The following is a 17429-nucleotide window of genomic DNA, read 5'->3' on the forward strand; positions in this document are numbered from 1 at the left end:
AAAAGACAAAATTACCTGCATGTGTGAACATCCAACATAATACAAGCCCCCACCGGGCTTACCTGTCACCAAGGAAAGAGAACGTGTAACCGGAAATAACCTCCCAAAGCGTCGCTAATTCCAGCGGCCGAGATATATTGGAATCCTTTAGCCAAGCTTCAACATTTCAAGCCAAGACCAGATCTCCATGTTGACCTTCTCAGCTTGTTCTTGGAATGGCCAATGCCCTGTTGCTGGCAACGTGACGAGTCGGGTAGGTGCAAGGAAATGCTGTAGGAGTTGATCAAGGAATTTGGGAGAGAAGTATTCATCCTCCGTACCCCAGATTATCAGTGTCGGGACCTGAAAACGCATGTACAATGTATCGACGTTCTGACCATAAGGTGGGCCGGGATAGTTCTTTTTGTATAAGGCGAACATGCCATGCATTGGAGAAGAGCGCATGTACTCCGCTACTGCTTGCCGTCGTGCAGGATCCCTTATGAATTTCACAACATCTGCCTCATTCTTTTCATCGCCAGGCTGATACTGTATGAATTTTATTGTGTATTCGGACATTTTTTGCTGTCCTTCATCAAAATTCACCAGATCATAAAACCTTGGCAAAATCGGTGTGTTGATGAGAATCAGTCCCGCAACAAGCTCCGGCCTCATTAGCGCCAGCATCTGAATCGCTGCCCCGCCAATATCATGACCGCCAATAATGGCCTTTTCAGTCTTGAAATGGGCGAGGATGGTGATCATATCACCCACAACATTCGACAAGTCGTATGCGTCCACGTCATCTGGCACATTGCTAGGGGGAATCCGCGTAGGGTTGGGCAAACAACGGTATATTTATTTGAAAATTCCGCCACCTGCGCCTTAAACGTTTCTCCATTGTCGGGAAAGCCGTGGAGCAGAAGTAGTAGAGGGCCTTGACCAGCTGCGCGAAAATGAATCCGGACACCGCCGTTCTCCACAAATCCTTCATAAGATTGAGCGTCAGTGTCAAGGCTAGCCATGGTCAAAATATAGGACTGTTCGACAAGAAAAGTAAAGTTGCGATAACTAGATGTTTCTCTACCTGGCTAAGGAGGAAGGGTTCACCCCGCTACTTATGCTTAAGCAGGACTCCAATTATTAACCACTTTCCTTGGTTGGAGAAGGGCGCGTACCACACTCCGCATTAGAATCTAGACGTGATAATCCAAGGTAAAAAGTTGATTTCGCCACCCCTATATTTCTACTAATTCTTCCCGGTGCATTCCGTACCTTGTTAAGGCTAGATCGTCAAAATTGATCACTATTCCTCCCGTCGGCGGAATGAATAATGATCTATGCAGTGAACTAGTTCAAACCAAATTCTTTAATGGCCGTGTCCATGCGTACTTGAATCAACCGTAGGGTCAGGCTAACCGCATAGCCGACTATCACGGCGTGAATGGCCGTGACCTCCCTCGGTCACGCGATGAGGTCAACATTCTTTGAGATAATATTTTATGCTCACTACCTGGCCAGCGCTGGCATGGTGAATGAGACCGACACGTAATTTAGGGAAGCATGTTGGTCTGGTCTTCAGATAATTATACGTTCGGATCAATTGGGCTCGCAGCCTACTGATGGTGAATTTTATAGGAGGATACTACCCTGTGGGTCGTATTATTCTTGCGCGCGCTGCAGTATCATCGTGAGCAGAAGGTGTCATTTGTACCGTAGATGATCTCAACTATGTATGGCAACCCGCGGTTCGAATACGTCTGAAGCAGTTGATCCGGTGTAGCGAGCATGCAGTCGTCCGAAAGTACCCAGAAAGAAGAGTTGCTTCGCTATCCCTGAACTACCAGCCCGTCGCCCGGCGAGCGGTACGCACCTTTTTCGACCAAGACTGTTCTAGCCAAGGTCGATCGTACCCAGTCTCGTCTCGCTTCGTGAGCATCGAACGCACCGACATATAGGCCATCTTTGATCTATGTGGCGTTGACCGGTGGGTTTAACTGTCGTCCTTGACGTGACCGACTTAAGGGAATGACAGGTGAGACGAATCAGGTCAACAGTTCATAATTTATAATTTGGCTTACTGCTTGGCAACGAGGACGACGAGTGAGGAAACCCGTGTTGTGTGGAAACAATCCTCTATCTCTTCTCGCGGCGCAGTTGACGTCTTGGCCATAGTCTGGCCCAGGGAACAAATGTACGACCTTTTAACGCAAGTACAGACACTCGCACCTGAGACTGTATTAGTGTATTCGATGGCTCTCCACTCCCCATAAGGCGCTCCAGACTGAACTGGATCAAGTGGCATCCACCCTAATCAACCACTTCAGGTGCAATACCCATGTCTAGAAGGAGTCTATACGGTGACCGTAGATACATATGTTTTCCTGAGCTCTACGGCTAAGTTCTCCACATAGTCTCTTACAACGGGAAGAGTGGTCGCCGGGGTTTGGAGCTTGAAATTATATTTATCTCGTCGATAGAGACTACGAGGCAGATGCTTCCGGAGAACCAGAGCAGACTTGGAGCAGGCCGGAAGCACACTAGAACTGGCAATGCTCTTCCAAGCAATCCGTTTCGACAGGAACAATAATAAACGGAATTGAAAATATGAAAGCTTTCAAGCCATGAAAGTATCGACGGAGGAGTATGACTACACTTCTTGCACCCCTCTCTCTGGGAGTCCCAATATTCGTCGCAGCCGCCTTTAATCTTGAATGATGACTTGGGTCGAGGCAATCAATTTCCAGTCCTGTAGCGCGGCGTCACGATGTTCGGCCGCGGTTGCTGCGTAGTCGTCGCTGCCGAGCGTCTTGCGGAAGGTCTCAATGTTCGGATATTTGACCAACACGACCGCGTCCCAGTTTTCACTGTCTTCACCAACAATTTTTGAGGCGGGTAAGCCAAGGTAGGCCAATTCGAAGCCGCCGGCCTCGGTTGCGAGCCTTCGGAATTCTGTCACGTATCTCACAACCCAGGCTTCCTGGCCGCTGCATGAGGAGTGTTTGCTTCCTTTGGGGTACTGTGCTTGGTCGTAGAACTGGAGAAGGTTAAGCATAAAGACAGCCTTGCCTTCGGGGAAATCTGCGGGAATATTATGAAGAAGATGCTTCCACTTTGTCATCATGAATCGGACAATAAAAGAGCAGATGTATTGTAGTACCCGCGTTAGGATGCTAGAGTAAAATAGTTCAATATATGACAGTGATCGTACTCTCCGGTGCGATACGGAAGTCTCATATAAACAGACAGTATGGGAGTCAGTTGGTCCAGTGAATAGTGAATTAGTGGGACCGGTGAACTACGTTACGAATGCGGGTAGGATTACTATCACGTCCGTCGTTCGGTCTTTTGCGTCAACGTAATAGCTATTGACTCTGTAACTACTCTGTATCGTCGGCCTGATTATAAAATCAGTAGATTGAACTTGGTACCGTAGTGGGTCCATTGTTTGGAAATTGATAGCTAGTTGCGGGTTAGTTAATAATCAATCCGACGGTAAATTTCCGATGAGAAAAAAGGGAGCATACATCATCTAGCATCTGGCGTCACACGCATATCGAAATGACGCTTCGAACTAATTAGTTTGCCGGATCAAGCAGTAATCGAGCTGACAAAACTTTATTTCGCGGCTGTAGACACGGCGCTACCACGGTCCATTTTCGTGAATCAGTTAGTAACCACGGGCCAAAACAATATTTTTTTTTTGGAATAAGCAACTGTATAAAGTGAGTCCTTCCTAGGTTTTCGAGCTATTATACATTCTTGCGACGACCTATCCAGCAACGAGTATGGGTCAGAAGTTATTAAAAGATGCGAGCAGTTCTAGTTATCGGCGGTACTGGCGCGCAAGGCCTGCCGGTCGTTACATGTGCGTTAACTCTACCTCCCTTCCCTGTTCTTCTCCAATTATTGACTTCGCATATAGCTCTCTCCGCGAGCAAACACTTTGCCGTCCGAGTTCTGACTCGAGATGCAAAATCTGCTCGTGCGCAAGAAATCGCAAGGCTTCCTAACGTGACACTGGTTGAAGGCAGACAAGATAACCAAGAAGATTTGCATCGTGCATTTCATGGTGTTTACGGGGCATGGGTCAATACCGATGGCTTTACCCTTGGAGAGAAGAATGAGCTGTTCTATGGCTGCCGAGCTTATGAAATAGCAAGACATCAAGGGGTGAAGCATTACGTCTATGCCTGCGCGGACTTCGCTCTTAAACATGCTAATTGGGATGAGAAATACCACTGGGGGCACAACGATGCCAAGGGAAGAGTTGCAGAGTATATTCTAGCTCAAGGACAGGAAGGGATGAAAAGCTCGATCCTTACTACTGGGCCTTATATGAATATGCTTTGGGATGGCATGTTTGTCCCCACTCAGCAACCTGATGGGTCGTTTGTCTGGGCCAATCCAGCAAGTATGTCTCAGGACCTCTCCAATACGTTAACTTGGCTCGATCAGTAAGTGACTAATGAACTTTTCCGGCACAGAATCTGGGAAAATACCTCTGATAGCTCTTGAAGATATTGGTCCTTATTCTCTTTGGCTGTTCGACAACCCTCAGGAGTCTGCTGGAATGAATCTGAAAGTCACGACGGATGAAGTCAGTTTCGCGGATATAGCAACTGTCTTTACCGAAGTGACGGGAAAGAAAGGAGTGCACAAGTATCTACCTCTTGATGAGTACCTGCCTTCAGTCGAGCCCTTTCCGAACGCTCCGGCGAATTTTGCGGCCGGACCAAACGCCGTCAGGGACGAATCGACCATGACGTGGCGCGAAAATTTCTCGGCTTGGTGGAGGTACTGGGGCGAAGGTCGCGCCGAACGCAGAGATCTGGCTCTTCTGGATAGAATCCATCCTGGCCGAATCAAGAATTTGGGCGACTGGATGCGTAAGGTCAACTATGATGGGCAGCCAAAGAATGTGCTGAAGGGGGTTGAAGATTTGAAGAGAGCGGCGGCATTGATGCAACAACAAGAAGCCTCGGCGTCTGTATAATTCGTTTGCTAGCACGCCATCTAAATCATTGTCTAATGATTTTCATAGTGCTTCTTGTTCAAGTATACCCAATGTACGCTAATGCAATAGTGCAATCAAGGCAAAGTTTCGTCTAGATTCTTGGACCATAATCTAATTATGGGCTCTTGCGGTGCGCGTCAATGGCTGCGATTTATGTGCTTGGGCCTACCCTGGCATGCCGCCGACAACACTCCCATTGCGCGCCTGAAGTGTTCTCCGCATCCAGGTGTTGCTCTCTCTCCCTCGCGTAGTATCAAGCCTTAGCATCTTTCCACTGCAAGTTGGAAATGCTTTACCGTTCACGAACTTTCTCCTCCACAGGTTCACAGGGCCCATCTCCGTTTTCGTCTACCCTGTCTTGGATGACTTTCACCGTCGAGGCAACTGCAGAGCGATTTAATTTGCCTCTGTAATACGTAAGTGTAGTCTTCTTAACCTGTTCACTGAGAGTCCGTCATTCAGATGGATGCTTGAGTTGCCAAGCAAACCGACCCTTCGGCACTTGAGGGTTGAGTAAAGGCACCTGGGCTGTGAGACCTCCAGCCAGCTTTAGAGTGTTCTCAGCGCCTACAATCGTTTGCATATATTCGACCGTATCTATCCAACTTGTAGAATGCGAACCTTCACACCACCCACCCACTACAACGCAACCCGGATCATTCAGGCTATTCGTCCGTTCAGGAACAGTCTAAATCACTCATTTTAGGGACTCCTCGTGTAAGCCTCACCATGCTAAATGACTCCGATGATTCCGATGATGCTGATACTAATTAGAACCTTGGCCCTATCAAAAGCCTCTCCTGTATGAAATCTCTCTTGGGGATCAACGTAACCAATCCAGAGAAGCTACACTGCTCAAATTTTCGGTGCAACTGTATACTCGCATGTTTGAGCCTCTGAGGCTAGTTTATCACCCACTTGACTCGTGCAAACTGAACACTATTGTCACACAAAGCTATTTATTAGTCGTTGATATCTAATGGGTCTGAATACAATGCATCGTACAATTCTATTATTAGAGAAGGTTGGTTTCATCAGGGGGTCTACACAGAAACGTTGTATCTGCCATTCTTTCAGGTGGAGAGGGAGGACCTCGGAAGGGGCGTAGATTATTCATCTCAAATAATTGCCAGTGGGAGCATCCTCTCCCCCTTTTTAGAGGCCGAGTCCCTCTCTATCCAACCTTCGTCTTTCGGTTCTTCCTTCGTGGGCTACGAAGAGAGTGACCCAATTGTGAGGATGCTCAGTAATCAACGCCGGCCAATCGACACGTCAGCGGCAAATTGATTACCACCTCATTCTGATGTACATAACACGACTAACAATAGCTTAGCTTTGATCTAAGATAAAAAATTTACAATGTAGAATAAGTCAACAAGTGCCAGTAACTAACTTGTTGTAGATGAGTGATCGGTGATGCACGAAGCAATTTACCTTCAGGATCATCTAGTATTTGTGCTATAGCACTCAAGGTTCACTCAGTATGGCATCCTCATACAGCCGCTCCAGTTTGATCACTGGGTTAGTTGCAAACCGGGTGGGGTTGACCATGCTCTCGCCGTTGAATTTGCCTCTTGTCAAACCTGCCCGCCGGTTGTGATGGCCTTTGTGGCCTTCCCCAAGAGGGGCTGGCTTCTTGATGAGTATAAATGCAAAACCCAGAATTTCGGGCAGCCAAGAGTGTTCACAGCCGCAATCTTTAATCGTGAGTTACTCGGCGATGAGGGATACTTGTAAAAGTGTTATACAACCCGTCGGCTTAAGAACGAACGATTTCTGAAGATCACGCAGAGGGTACAAAGAAAATTCATGGTTTTCCTGCGAGGCACAATGCAGCCTCAACAGTCTGGCGTCGAAACGCCGGACCATGTCCGAAGCAAATGCATTCAGTAGCGAGGTCTATATTCATTAGTATTTTGAAGCCAATGTATGCCTTGCCAGATACTCACACTGAACAAGGGCCGCAACGTGAAGCGACGAAACAAGGCTTGAGCGAGACAATGGGCGGCCAATTTCCTGGGTGCAAAATCCCCTCTCGCTGAGGAATTTCTGTACGCCACTGGCGTCTAGCCATCCGCCGGCCTCAAATGCAACAGCCGATTCCAACTCCTCAGTCTGGGTTGCAAGTTCTTCCGATGCATAATATTCTCTCTTGGAACGCAACGGGGTAAGTGCAGTGGCCATGAGATCAATGATGCCTCCAGTTTTGTCATGCATTCCAGCATGGAAACAAGAAATGAAATTATTGCGCTCAGCGAGAGGCATGGATGGCCCGAAAACTTCTTGAATCTTCACGAAGTCGTTGGGAGTGTTGACAAGGAGATGATACCCATTCTGACAGCACATTTTTATTAGATATTGTGAAAAAGTCCACTGCTCTTCGATCGAGCTAGCGAGATCATTGGCTGGGGGGTGACTTGATAATGATGATAGCGGAATGGGTGACTCATTAGCGAGCGGAGCCATGGCAACACTCATTGGGGGTGTCGGTTGGCCTTGATAAAAGGATGATTGTGTGTATAAGGGCATCAGCTCAGGCCATTCCACCGGAGCTGATGAGAGTCCGCTATGAGCTCTTTCATTTGACGACACCCTTGCGCGATTACCACTGCCTCTTTCGTCCTCGCCAGAAGCAGTGCATGAAGTGGCGTCAACAGCGTTGACGAGATTCCGTTCCTGAGGACTCGCACATCCTGTCTCAGCAAGCGAAAGTTGTTGCCGGGTTATTTTGCGGAGGGCTGAGGTGACGTGCGAACGTTTCCTAAGCAGACCAGTTTCCAAAAGGAGATTACTGAAGGTGAGAAAGGATTGGCTGAGCTGCTCAATGCCACCCTCAAGCTCGTCGACACGATCCTGCAGGCTGGTAATGGTGTTCTCTTTTCGCGTGCGATACGCTTTCTGTGCCGTGCGTAGCTGTTCGCGGCGCCTCTAATAGGGATCAGTAATCGAATACATTTTTTCGTTACATGTCACCCACATCTAGAACTTGTTGGCTGTCAGGTTTCCGACGGCGCTCTTTCTTTCGCACCTTGTCTGCACTGTGTTTTTCTTCCATAATTTGGTGGATTGTGCTGGACTGGTTGATGCGACAAGTGGATCTATTGTTCGTTGATAAAGGTAGTTAATAGGCCCCAAGAGGCTTATTAAGACCTATCAAATTAGTTTATTCATCAGCCCGAGCTTCCCCGGGCCCTTGGGACCTAAGAACCTCAGCTGGCAATGCCGTAATACGCCGTTGCATGTCAGACCCGAGACTCCCAATGCGCTTCAGCATACACACGGAAGAGAAATCTTCTTTCCGACATTGACCGCCGGCGAGACCATTATTCTGAAGTATGAACAGATTTTCTCAAGTAGCCTTGATATAGATATTAGACAAGTGTGTAGTTCTAAGACCGGAGTTAGCTAAACAGCCGGACAGTTGAGTAATCGCCAGCCCTTGGCGGGGGTTCGCCATATGGGTCCTCGTTCCCATGTTTATTCATCATTCTACGAAATATAGTGGCTAAGATCTCACGTCCCTTTTTCCACACTTCTATCCTTGTATCCCTAATGAGACAATTTTGCTATTGAACTGTCGCCGAGCTCCGTTTCCCCCTGTTGTTCCCGTCGCTTCAGTGTGGTGAGGGGATGTCATTGTGAGAGGAAGACAATTGCTATAGAAGCCGAGTAGTTGGTAATCTCCCAAGATATAGAGTGCAATTATTTTAGGCACGTATCTGACGATAGTCTCTATCGCTATTCCGCAATGCGCGAGAACGCCCTGGTGTACAAGTCAACGGCGAGACGACGCTCCCAGAGTAGCAATTCATGGCCATTACGGCACTGTTGAAGCTTTCAATTCTCTCGTACCAGTAATAATGATCCAATTTCTAGACGGATTAATAACAGTAGGTCAACACTAGAATTCATACCTGCATGGACTGGCTAGACGCGCCAGACGAAGTTATTTGAATAGCTGCGGACCTGGTGACTCAGTCGGTATAGATCTTCTTGCGCCCTCCCGTACTGCTTGCTGCATTAACAAGAACTGCAAGAATCGCCAAATGTCTCTCTCAACGCCAATCACCGACGGCAATTTGGGAGAATCCCCTAATCTGAGAAAACGCCAGATCAAACACAAGACATCCATGCAAAGCAATGCGACCAGGTTATATGTCTGCTTCTTTTGAAGCATTTTCTAGACATTTATCTGAAGTGTGTGCTAGGCAAGCGATCCTGTGATCTTTCTGTATATATTGAACATTAGCCAGATCTCAGTGTTGAGTATGGGTAAGTGCGATATATTGATAGCCAGTTGACTCCAATTGCCCGAGATACGCGAGTGGATCATTTAAGCCTTGACATTTCCCTCCCCGCACTCTTCCCATCTCCAACTCTTACCCAACACCGACACAGAAATGCCGCCATTGCCTTCCCGCCAGCTGCTCACAACCCTTATAACCTCTCTCAGCAATACGCGCTGGACTCTAACCCGCACACTCCGAAGCGAGAACCCCCTGGACCTAAACGGCGAGCTACGCGGCACAGCAAGCTTCACCCCCAACCCCCCACCAACACCACCACAACCGACCAAGACTGGCTCTATTGCGAAGAAGGCGAAATCCCAAGCACAATCAGCATAGGCGCATCCCAACCCGGTCTTCGCTGGACAAAGAAATACATCTGGCGCCTAAGCCCCGAAACCGGGCGCGTAAGCGTCTGGTTCGTGAAAGTTGCGCCAGGCCCCGAAGAAGCGGACTACCTATTCCACGACTTCGAATTCGACTCCGACTCTGGGCTATTGGATTCAGCGGAGGTGAAGTCCGACGCGCAGAATGATCCCGGCGAGTTTGTTGCTCCGCCCGTTCCGTCGGCGGTATTGGCTACGGGCTCTGGGAATGAGACGACTGTATTGAATGCGCGTGGCAATCACCTTTGTATTAATGATATGTATCGCACTGCTTATGCGTTCAGGATTGAGCCCGAGACTGGGGTTGTTGTTAGTTGGGCCAGTCGGCATGTTGTCCGCGGGCCAAAGAAGGGGCAGGATATTGTTAATCAGTATGTGAGGGGGGTTTGAGCTACGACTTTTTGTTCTATTATACCATGCGACGGTTATGCGATAGATGACGACGTTCAATTCATATCTCGTCAACTCCACTGCGATACTGCCATTTCAAAGGGTATATATAAAGTCCGGCCGCTTATCACCCAGCAACTCGATCTGATTCGGAGTCAAGCCTTCAATTGACTGATCACGCTCACCGCGTCTGCGCTTGGCATTTTCGCGTCGCAGTAGGAAATACTGCACCACAGAACCGCCGAACAAGAAGAGGACGAGGTAGCCGAGCACGACTCCATGTCCGGGATAGTATTTTGGCTTGTCGTTGTCGCGGTAGATGTTGGAGGAGACAATTCCGTTCAGATTACCCCAGCCGATGATGAAGCCGAGGGAAACACCTCGTTTGTATACACCTAGAATGGAATTGGGTGTTAGTTCCAGCTTGTTCCATGCTTCTAGGGAGCGATCTCACCTTCGGTATTGTTACTAGCCCACGAAATCGTATTCGCAATTGCTGGGTAAATGCCCATGGCGCCTAAGAAAGTCCCCGCATATCGTCCGCCAGCGGATTTGCAGCCGAGGAGCATGGAGAAGCCAATCATGCCGAGGAATGAGACGCAGATGTTGCAGAGACCACGTTGGCGCGTTCGGTCTGCAATGAAACCAACAACGACGGTCAAAACTGCTGCAGCGGCGTACGGTGGCACACTGAGCAGCTGAGCATGGATCGAACTATAGCCTAGACACGAGACAAATTAGCATTCAACCACAACGCTCCCGTATCTGGGATTCAAATGTTTACCCTGCAAGACAAAGTTAGCACATCGATTGTCACACCACCCAAGACCAAACTCACAAGTTCACTAATAATAGTCGGCACGAAAAGCGAAAACGCATAAAGCGACCCATCAGCCCCCATATAGATAACAGCCCCAGTATAAGTCTTCCAATCCTTAACGCTCGCCCAAAAGTAATCCATCTTAAACTCCTCATGCTCAGCACTAGACTGCTGATCAAGCGCCAACCTCCTCAGCACCCGCTTCCGATCAACATCCGACAAAAACTTCGCCTGGTCCGGGAAGTCATAGACACACCAGAACGACGCAACGCCAATCACGAACGTCATCAGTCCTTCCAAGATGAAAATCCATGACCACCCGGGCTTGCCGCCTACACCATCCATCTTGGCGATGGCTGCAGCGAGCAAACCGCCGAATGAGCCTGCTAGTGCGGCGGCCGAGAAGAAGATTGCCATTCGAACGCCGAATTCGGATCGCTTGTACCAGCAGGAGAGGAAGTAGCCTACGCCGGGGAATAGACCTGCTTCTGTTAGGCCTAGGAACCAACGGACGGCCATGAGGCCGGCGTAGTTCTTTACCACGCCCATGCATGTCATGCAGATTCCCTGATTATGTGGTGTTAGGATTGGCCTTTTGGTATTAAAGTAGGGGGTAATCGACACACCCATGCCATCATAATCACCGGGATGAAAATGCTTGGTCTCAGTCGCTTGAGGAGCACATTGGTCAAGGGCTCGAAGACAGAGTATGAAACGAAGAAGATAGTGAGTGACGCGTTGTATTGGGCGTTCGTCATCCCTAGATCTTTTTGGAGGCCGACAATTTTCGCATTTCCAATATTCGTTCTTTGTACAAGTCAGTTCGGGGCCCTCTCGAGCCAACGAAGCATATTTCATGGTTGACTTCGTACCGATCAAGGAACGAAACAAGATATAGCAGACTGAGCCATGGCACCAACCGAAGATCGAGCTTCCAAAGTAACTTGCGATCCTATAGTGTTTGCGCATGTCAGTAACAGACTGGCAATAAGCCACACAATCTATGCATGCATGGGTACAAAACTATCGAAGACAGGGATCACAAACAATCTTTGCCCTTTCCTCCTCGCTCAGCCCTTCATCAGGATCCTCGAACCCGACGGCGACCTTCGTGTTGGGATCCTTCTCTAGATCTGAGGCGTGAGACGCAGTATCCAGAGCTGGTTTTTCATCATTCAAAAGCGCCATTATGCAGGATGTCGCCGATCAACAGGGGGAAGCTACCAAAGAGCGACAGTAATTCCGGTTTGCTGTGCGCACTGTGTTAGACGAGAGGAAGAAAATCCCCGGGGTGCAGAACGAAGGGACTATGATCTTGCTAAGCTAAAGAGAGGGGAATCAAGCTCAGCTTATAAATTCAGTGGCCATGCATGGATTTCACCCCCTTGGGGCCAATCATGGTGACTGTGTTGCTGGCCGGCTGCAGGGGTTGCAATACTTTGGATTCTATCATCGGAAATGATCAGCGGAGGTTGGGGATGTTTGGGGTAGGATCGGCGTGGGGAAAGGCTTATGAGTGGAAAGACGAATACGAGCGGGATGTTACTGTATGCTGACTGTGGTAGGGAAGTCTCTTTATTGGGTCTCTGGGTATATCGGACAGATGGCCGATATTCTGGGGATCCAAGCGCGGGGAAATGGCGTTAGGGCAAGTCCACCCCGGTATGTCCTCTCTGACTTAAATGCTTGGTGACGTATACATGTATATGTTTTGAATAGGCATGGTTGAAGTCTGAGTGGAGGTTGACTTGAAACGAGCAGGAATAAGCAGATTAAATGAGAGCATGATCCGAAGCCGTGCTTGGACAGAAACTATACATATAAAGACGCATATTGTTGAGAATGTCTAAACCCCTAACCTAACGTGGAAGTGACCTGCTATCTAAGCCAACATGTCCAACTTGTTAGATCTTGAATGGCCGCGAGTGCAATAATCATAAGGAAGACACCATTTGAAAATGACCAAAATGCGCATTGAAACTGACAGGTATCCAGAATAGATGTAACGAGCCGCTGAGCGAACGATGCGAAATCGTAGTCGCACCAGCACAAGTATACATATAAGAATGCGCGACGTTGTGACTACAAGAATACCTAAGCTAACCCAAGAATTGTCCTCCAGCCAGGGCGATCCAAGGCAATTTTCGCTCCCAACAGTGTTGCATCAATTGACGTGCATTTTGGATCTATAGGCATTGAATTAGCGCTGTTCACCCAAAAACGACCAAGAATGGAAACTTACCTGCTTCATGCCTGAGCTCTCCAGAACAAAGAATCGATCCAAGAGCTTAGAACGCTGTGGCGCATCTCGGGATTCGCAGCCAGCAGTGAACAATGGGAACAAGGAACAGACCTCAGTGGCAGCGCCAGGGCGCATCCGTGACAGGGCATCGATGAGCTTGCGCAAGACCTCCTTCACGGGGAAAGAGTCTGGTGGAGATCCAAGGACACGCCGGTGGAGATGCAAAAGTCCAGCAAACCGGAATGCTTCTTCAATGGCCATCATGTCTGATGATTCAATGCCCTGATGGTGATCCGGGTTAGTATGTGCGTGCTCACTTAGCCCATCAATTTCGCCTAGAACTGCTTGTGCTTCTAACACCATGTCTGCAGATGCATGCCAGTCGTACTGGAAGTGTCCCATCTCATCGAAACGTTGATTATCGCATTCTTGGACCAGACGAGCGAGACGAATGAGGAACACTCCTGTGCGAGGTGTGAAACCCGTGAAACAGTCAACAATGAACTCATCGTGGTCATCGGGTGAGCAGGCCGTAAGGATTGAGTTGTATATCATCAACGGGGGACCGGCTTGGCGACAAGATAATGCTCCCATAGTATCTAGATATCCTAGCCAACGGGCAAAGAAGGCCCCGATTCTGTTTCCTGGTTGTGCCATTCTCTCGCTTCGTGCAAGGAATAAATCGCGGGCAAGCTTGAGGTGGCTTTTCCATGTGATGGGAACCTCGAATGTTCCTGGTGACACAATTTTCAGCGATAACAGCATGATAGCAGCAGCCAAATGACTGTCGGTTATGTCTTCGTTTGAAGATTCCAATGCTACCCGCAATGTCGGGAATACCTTGCTAACCCAGTGCGCAATTCGGTTAGCCGGCTCTGGATGTCCTAGGTATCGGGCACGGTGACTGGCGGAATATGCTAGAAGTAAGTTGAGTAGATTGGAATCACCAATTGCCACTGACAGGTCAGTACCACAAATGAAATGAAAAGAAATTAAGACTTACTTGACGGCAGAACCGATATGAACGGATTGTTATCACAGCTATGTGGGACCAGCATTCGCGCAGTATGGTTGAGGAAGTGATGAAAGTACATCAAGTTGATAGGGTTCTCCAACAGCGACGACGGAAGGGGAGACAAATATCTCGGGATGTTGATCGGCACTGAGGACGCATAGTAACCACTACAGAACTGTGTCTGTGTATCGGCCATCGGTTGGGGTGGCGATGCTTTGGAAAATTCCTGGTCTTGCCACCGCGAACTGATCAAATCCAGCGCGTAGTTGATATCTATGGCTGCGTGGTCGTTATTAAACATCAAGTCTTGATCAGGACGCCCAGAGTCTAAGCCATAGTTGTCGGTCACGCTGTTGAGATATGTCTGCCATTTGTTCTGTGCCATTGTCGAATCGCGGGAGGCTTGATCGGTTTGATTGGTGTTTTCTATCGAAGTGTGGTTATCACGGCTCAAGTCATCGTGATAATTGTGTGTTGAGCCTATATTCATAGGCGTTTCACCAAGTCTCGGGGACGATGTCGCATTGCTTCCTGCAATTGACGCTTTGTGCGAATCAAACAGCAAGGAAGATAAACCCCCAGTCTCATGTGGACTACGCGAAGGACCGCTCTTCTTGCTCCCGGTGAGGTTTACATCGTGTTCATCGACTGACTCCTGGCCACCTTGGACAAGCTTTCCTTCATCATGATTGTGAAACATGAATGCCTCTGGCTGATGATTAGACACATCCACAGAGTGACGCAAGAATGAAACTGGCTGCGAGACTGGGCTCGTGTGGAAGGCGAACGCAGAGAGCGACCTCAAGCCAGATCCATGATCTGCTGAAGCTGGAAACGACAGACCATCAAAAGTCTGCTGTCCGAATGGATATTGTGACAAACCCCTCGAGGATACCGATGTCGTCACTGGAGGAGAATGCTCTGCCCATGTAGAAGCAAATTGGACATCGAGTTGATTCGGGGATGTAACCCCTTCAGAACCCGATCCGGGTCTTGGGGAGTCAAATATGCCTGGCGCCGGTGTACTGGGCGAAATGGCGCCCGGGGAAGTCAGGTCCCCAGGGTGAGAAGTGATGAACCCATCTCCAGAATTGTTGCTGGTGGGTGCTGGGACTGAGGAAGGGGTTGAAATTGACCCCGGGCTCATGCTGTTGATTGGGAACGAGTCCGAAATACCAAATACGGCGCCGCCATACCCACTGTATTGAGAATTCGGTGAGTCGATTGATGCCCGTTTCGTTCTTCCTCCCCAGTTCAGCCGGACGCTATAATCACAGGATTCGCCCTGTCGCTGACAGTTGAGACACGCCGGTTTCTCTTCGCCACTGCAGAGGAAGTAGCAATGTTAGCCAGATCTACGGCGTGTGAGCAAAAAGGAGAATTACCATTTCACTTTGCGAGCTTTGCATGGCCTAGTAATGATCCGTCAGTGCTGCGAAGACTTGAAAATGTGTTCAAGAACTCACCAGCATCCTTTGCGACTCCGACGCTTGGGCTCTGGCGCACCAGGCCTCCGGGGACGCGGCATCGCAGGTCAGAGGGCGTCTGGTCGAGAATCTATCTTGAGAGAAGCACAGTGGGAATTCACTATATGCTCTCCAGCCGCCATACAGCTTGAACACTTCAAGTCGGCAGTATAGGGCGGGACTCTTCACGAATGAAGCACGTCTGAACTCTCGCGCTTTCTCCGTTTAGATCCTCTTTGACCCCAAGTTGCGACAAAGCGATAATCGACCAGACACCCACACCTAGTATACAAGCACATCGAGGTGTGGGAGGGAGATGTGCCAGAAAAGTGTTCGAGATCCCACTGCCCCGGTGGCAATGGCTCAATTGGTCAAAGGTGCAACTCAGCAGTTAATAGCAATAGTCCACGACCCTGAAGACCACAGACAAGGAGGGAATTGAAGAAAGAATGCAGAGAGCCACACAAATAATTTCCAATGCCAGGATGTCAAGAGATATGGAAAGTGTGGGGAAGGAGATAAGACCGCTGACACATCCGGATCATCTCCCCCGGACCGGCATACCGCGGGATACCGGTTTTTCCCGACCGAGATAGTCCGAACTCACGTGGCCTAAACGTCATAGCTTCCTGTTCCTGTTCCTTGCCCTAACGCTTTGATCGCCTCGGTGACTTGGGTTTCTCGGACCTCGCGGGCTAAACCGAAAGTGTTCACTCATAGCCTACAACACTTCCTCCAAATGGCAAACTACCTCATCAAGAGGCACCCGCTTCAGCGGATGCCCAGTCCCTCTCGTGGCCTGTCTGCCCTGGTCCATGTAAGCAGCACCCATGGTCCTTTCACCGGTGTTTTCGGGGTTCACTGACTGACCCGGTTGTGCTTCAGTTGGCCGGTCTCTCGAGCTTTCTATGGTCTTTCAAATAGTATGGGTCCCTCTCCGAGATTTACCCGTATAGGGTCACGCTGACATTCTGGGAAAGCATGCATGAAAATCCCAATCAAGCGTAGGTTTTCGGCATCATTTAATCTGATACAAGACGATCTGCTAACCCGTTCCAGTAACCTGGCCTATGGGTGGCATTTCCAATATCTGACCGTGATTGGTCTTTCCCTGTCGACCGTTACGTTTGCTGTTGCCTTACTGGCGGATGTCACCTTGTCTCGGCGACTGTTTCTCGTCAAGAATCTCCTCTCGGTGTGCAGTGCCCCACTGGAGGTATTGATTAGTGTTCTGTACTGGGGCCTTCGCTTGGTAAGTTTGACCCCGGATTTTGACATTCTCGTCTAACCTATTTCATAGATCGATGAACGTCTCGTGATTCCCGAGTGGGTAGTGATACCTCTACATGCCGGTATGCTAGCAAACTATATTCGCGTTCTTTGATATTTCCCTAACTTCTGCTCTAGACATCGGCTTTCACGCAGTTCCTTCAGTGGTGCTGTTGATTGACCTACTGCTCCTCTCACCACCTTGGACCATCAGCATATTCCCTGCACTAGGACTGTCGGGTACCATTGCCTTTGGCTACTGGTTCTGGATTGAGCAGTGCTTTTTCCACAATGGATGGTATGTGTATTCCCGGGGTCTTCCGACGTTACTGACTCGTTTAGGTACCCATACCCCATCTTCGAGGCTCTGCCCCCGTCTGGCCGCGTTGCTCTTTTCACTCTTAGTGCTGTTGTGATGGCCTTCAGCACCATAACTCTCAAGTGGCTCTTCGGACGCGTCAATGGGTTTGGTAGCCCTATCAAGCCGGAGTCCCGCCCCGGTGACATCAAGCGTAAGGAAGGTCTGTAGAGGGTGTTTTTACGGTAGACCAACTAGATG

At 49.1% G+C, this 17429-nt stretch overlaps 8 protein-coding genes across 8 annotated transcripts; 3 read left to right on the forward strand and 5 right to left on the reverse strand.

Moving 5' to 3' along the window:
* Window positions 1–147: 147 nt before the first annotated feature.
* On the reverse strand, window positions 148–1004 carry N7446_003719 (alpha/beta fold hydrolase; the record flags this gene model as incomplete). Its single annotated transcript, XM_058512468.1, has 2 exons — window positions 148–796; window positions 871–1004. 2 exons carry the CDS (start codon window positions 1002–1004, stop codon window positions 148–150), a joined length of 783 nt encoding a protein of 260 aa, XP_058373797.1.
* A 1679-nt stretch (window positions 1005–2683) lies between these two features.
* On the reverse strand, window positions 2684–3100 carry N7446_003720 (uncharacterized protein; the record flags this gene model as incomplete). The annotated part of the gene is made up of 1 exon (XM_058512469.1): window positions 2684–3100. The coding sequence occupies one exon, from the start codon at window positions 3098–3100 to the stop codon at window positions 2684–2686; it is 417 nt and encodes a 138-aa protein (XP_058373798.1).
* A 689-nt stretch (window positions 3101–3789) lies between these two features.
* Window positions 3790–4975, forward strand: N7446_003721 (NmrA/HSCARG family protein; the record flags this gene model as incomplete). Its single annotated transcript, XM_058512470.1, has 3 exons — window positions 3790–3847; window positions 3905–4393; window positions 4467–4975. 3 exons carry the CDS (start codon window positions 3790–3792, stop codon window positions 4973–4975), a joined length of 1056 nt encoding a protein of 351 aa, XP_058373799.1.
* A 1828-nt stretch (window positions 4976–6803) lies between these two features.
* N7446_003722 (bZIP transcription factor) lies at window positions 6804–8051 on the reverse strand (the record flags this gene model as incomplete). Its single annotated transcript, XM_058512471.1, has 3 exons — window positions 6804–6895; window positions 6946–7924; window positions 7974–8051. 3 exons carry the CDS (start codon window positions 8049–8051, stop codon window positions 6804–6806), a joined length of 1149 nt encoding a protein of 382 aa, XP_058373800.1.
* Window positions 8052–9264: 1213 nt separating this feature from the next.
* On the forward strand, window positions 9265–10058 carry N7446_003723 (uncharacterized protein; the record flags this gene model as incomplete). Its single annotated transcript, XM_058512472.1, has 2 exons — window positions 9265–9268; window positions 9421–10058. The coding sequence occupies 2 exons, from the start codon at window positions 9265–9267 to the stop codon at window positions 10056–10058; spliced, it is 642 nt and encodes a 213-aa protein (XP_058373801.1).
* Window positions 10059–10154: 96 nt separating this feature from the next.
* Window positions 10155–12066, reverse strand: N7446_003724 (uncharacterized protein; the record flags this gene model as incomplete). The annotated part of the gene is made up of 6 exons (XM_058512473.1): window positions 10155–10453; window positions 10513–10779; window positions 10878–11445; window positions 11505–11685; window positions 11751–11830; window positions 11926–12066. The coding sequence occupies 6 exons, from the start codon at window positions 12064–12066 to the stop codon at window positions 10155–10157; spliced, it is 1536 nt and encodes a 511-aa protein (XP_058373802.1).
* Window positions 12067–12977: 911 nt separating this feature from the next.
* Window positions 12978–15663, reverse strand: N7446_003725 (Zn(II)2Cys6 transcription factor; the record flags this gene model as incomplete). The annotated part of the gene is made up of 5 exons (XM_058512474.1): window positions 12978–13064; window positions 13121–14076; window positions 14124–15460; window positions 15521–15547; window positions 15602–15663. The coding sequence occupies 5 exons, from the start codon at window positions 15661–15663 to the stop codon at window positions 12978–12980; spliced, it is 2469 nt and encodes an 822-aa protein (XP_058373803.1).
* Window positions 15664–16264: 601 nt separating this feature from the next.
* N7446_003726 (androgen-induced gene 1 family protein) lies at window positions 16265–17419 on the forward strand. Its single transcript, XM_058512475.1, has 6 exons — window positions 16265–16418; window positions 16526–16605; window positions 16661–16853; window positions 16902–16953; window positions 17009–17168; window positions 17213–17419. Exons 1-6 carry the CDS (start codon window positions 16341–16343, stop codon window positions 17397–17399), a joined length of 750 nt encoding a protein of 249 aa, XP_058373804.1. The 5' UTR covers window positions 16265–16340; the 3' UTR covers window positions 17400–17419.
* The last annotated feature ends 10 nt before the right edge of the window (window positions 17420–17429 follow it).

Source organism: Penicillium canescens (genome assembly GCF_028828765.1).
Source record: "Penicillium canescens strain IBT 15451 chromosome Unknown utg000003l_segment0_segment0, whole genome shotgun sequence".
Lineage (NCBI taxonomy): Eukaryota > Fungi > Ascomycota > Eurotiomycetes > Eurotiales > Aspergillaceae > Penicillium > Penicillium canescens.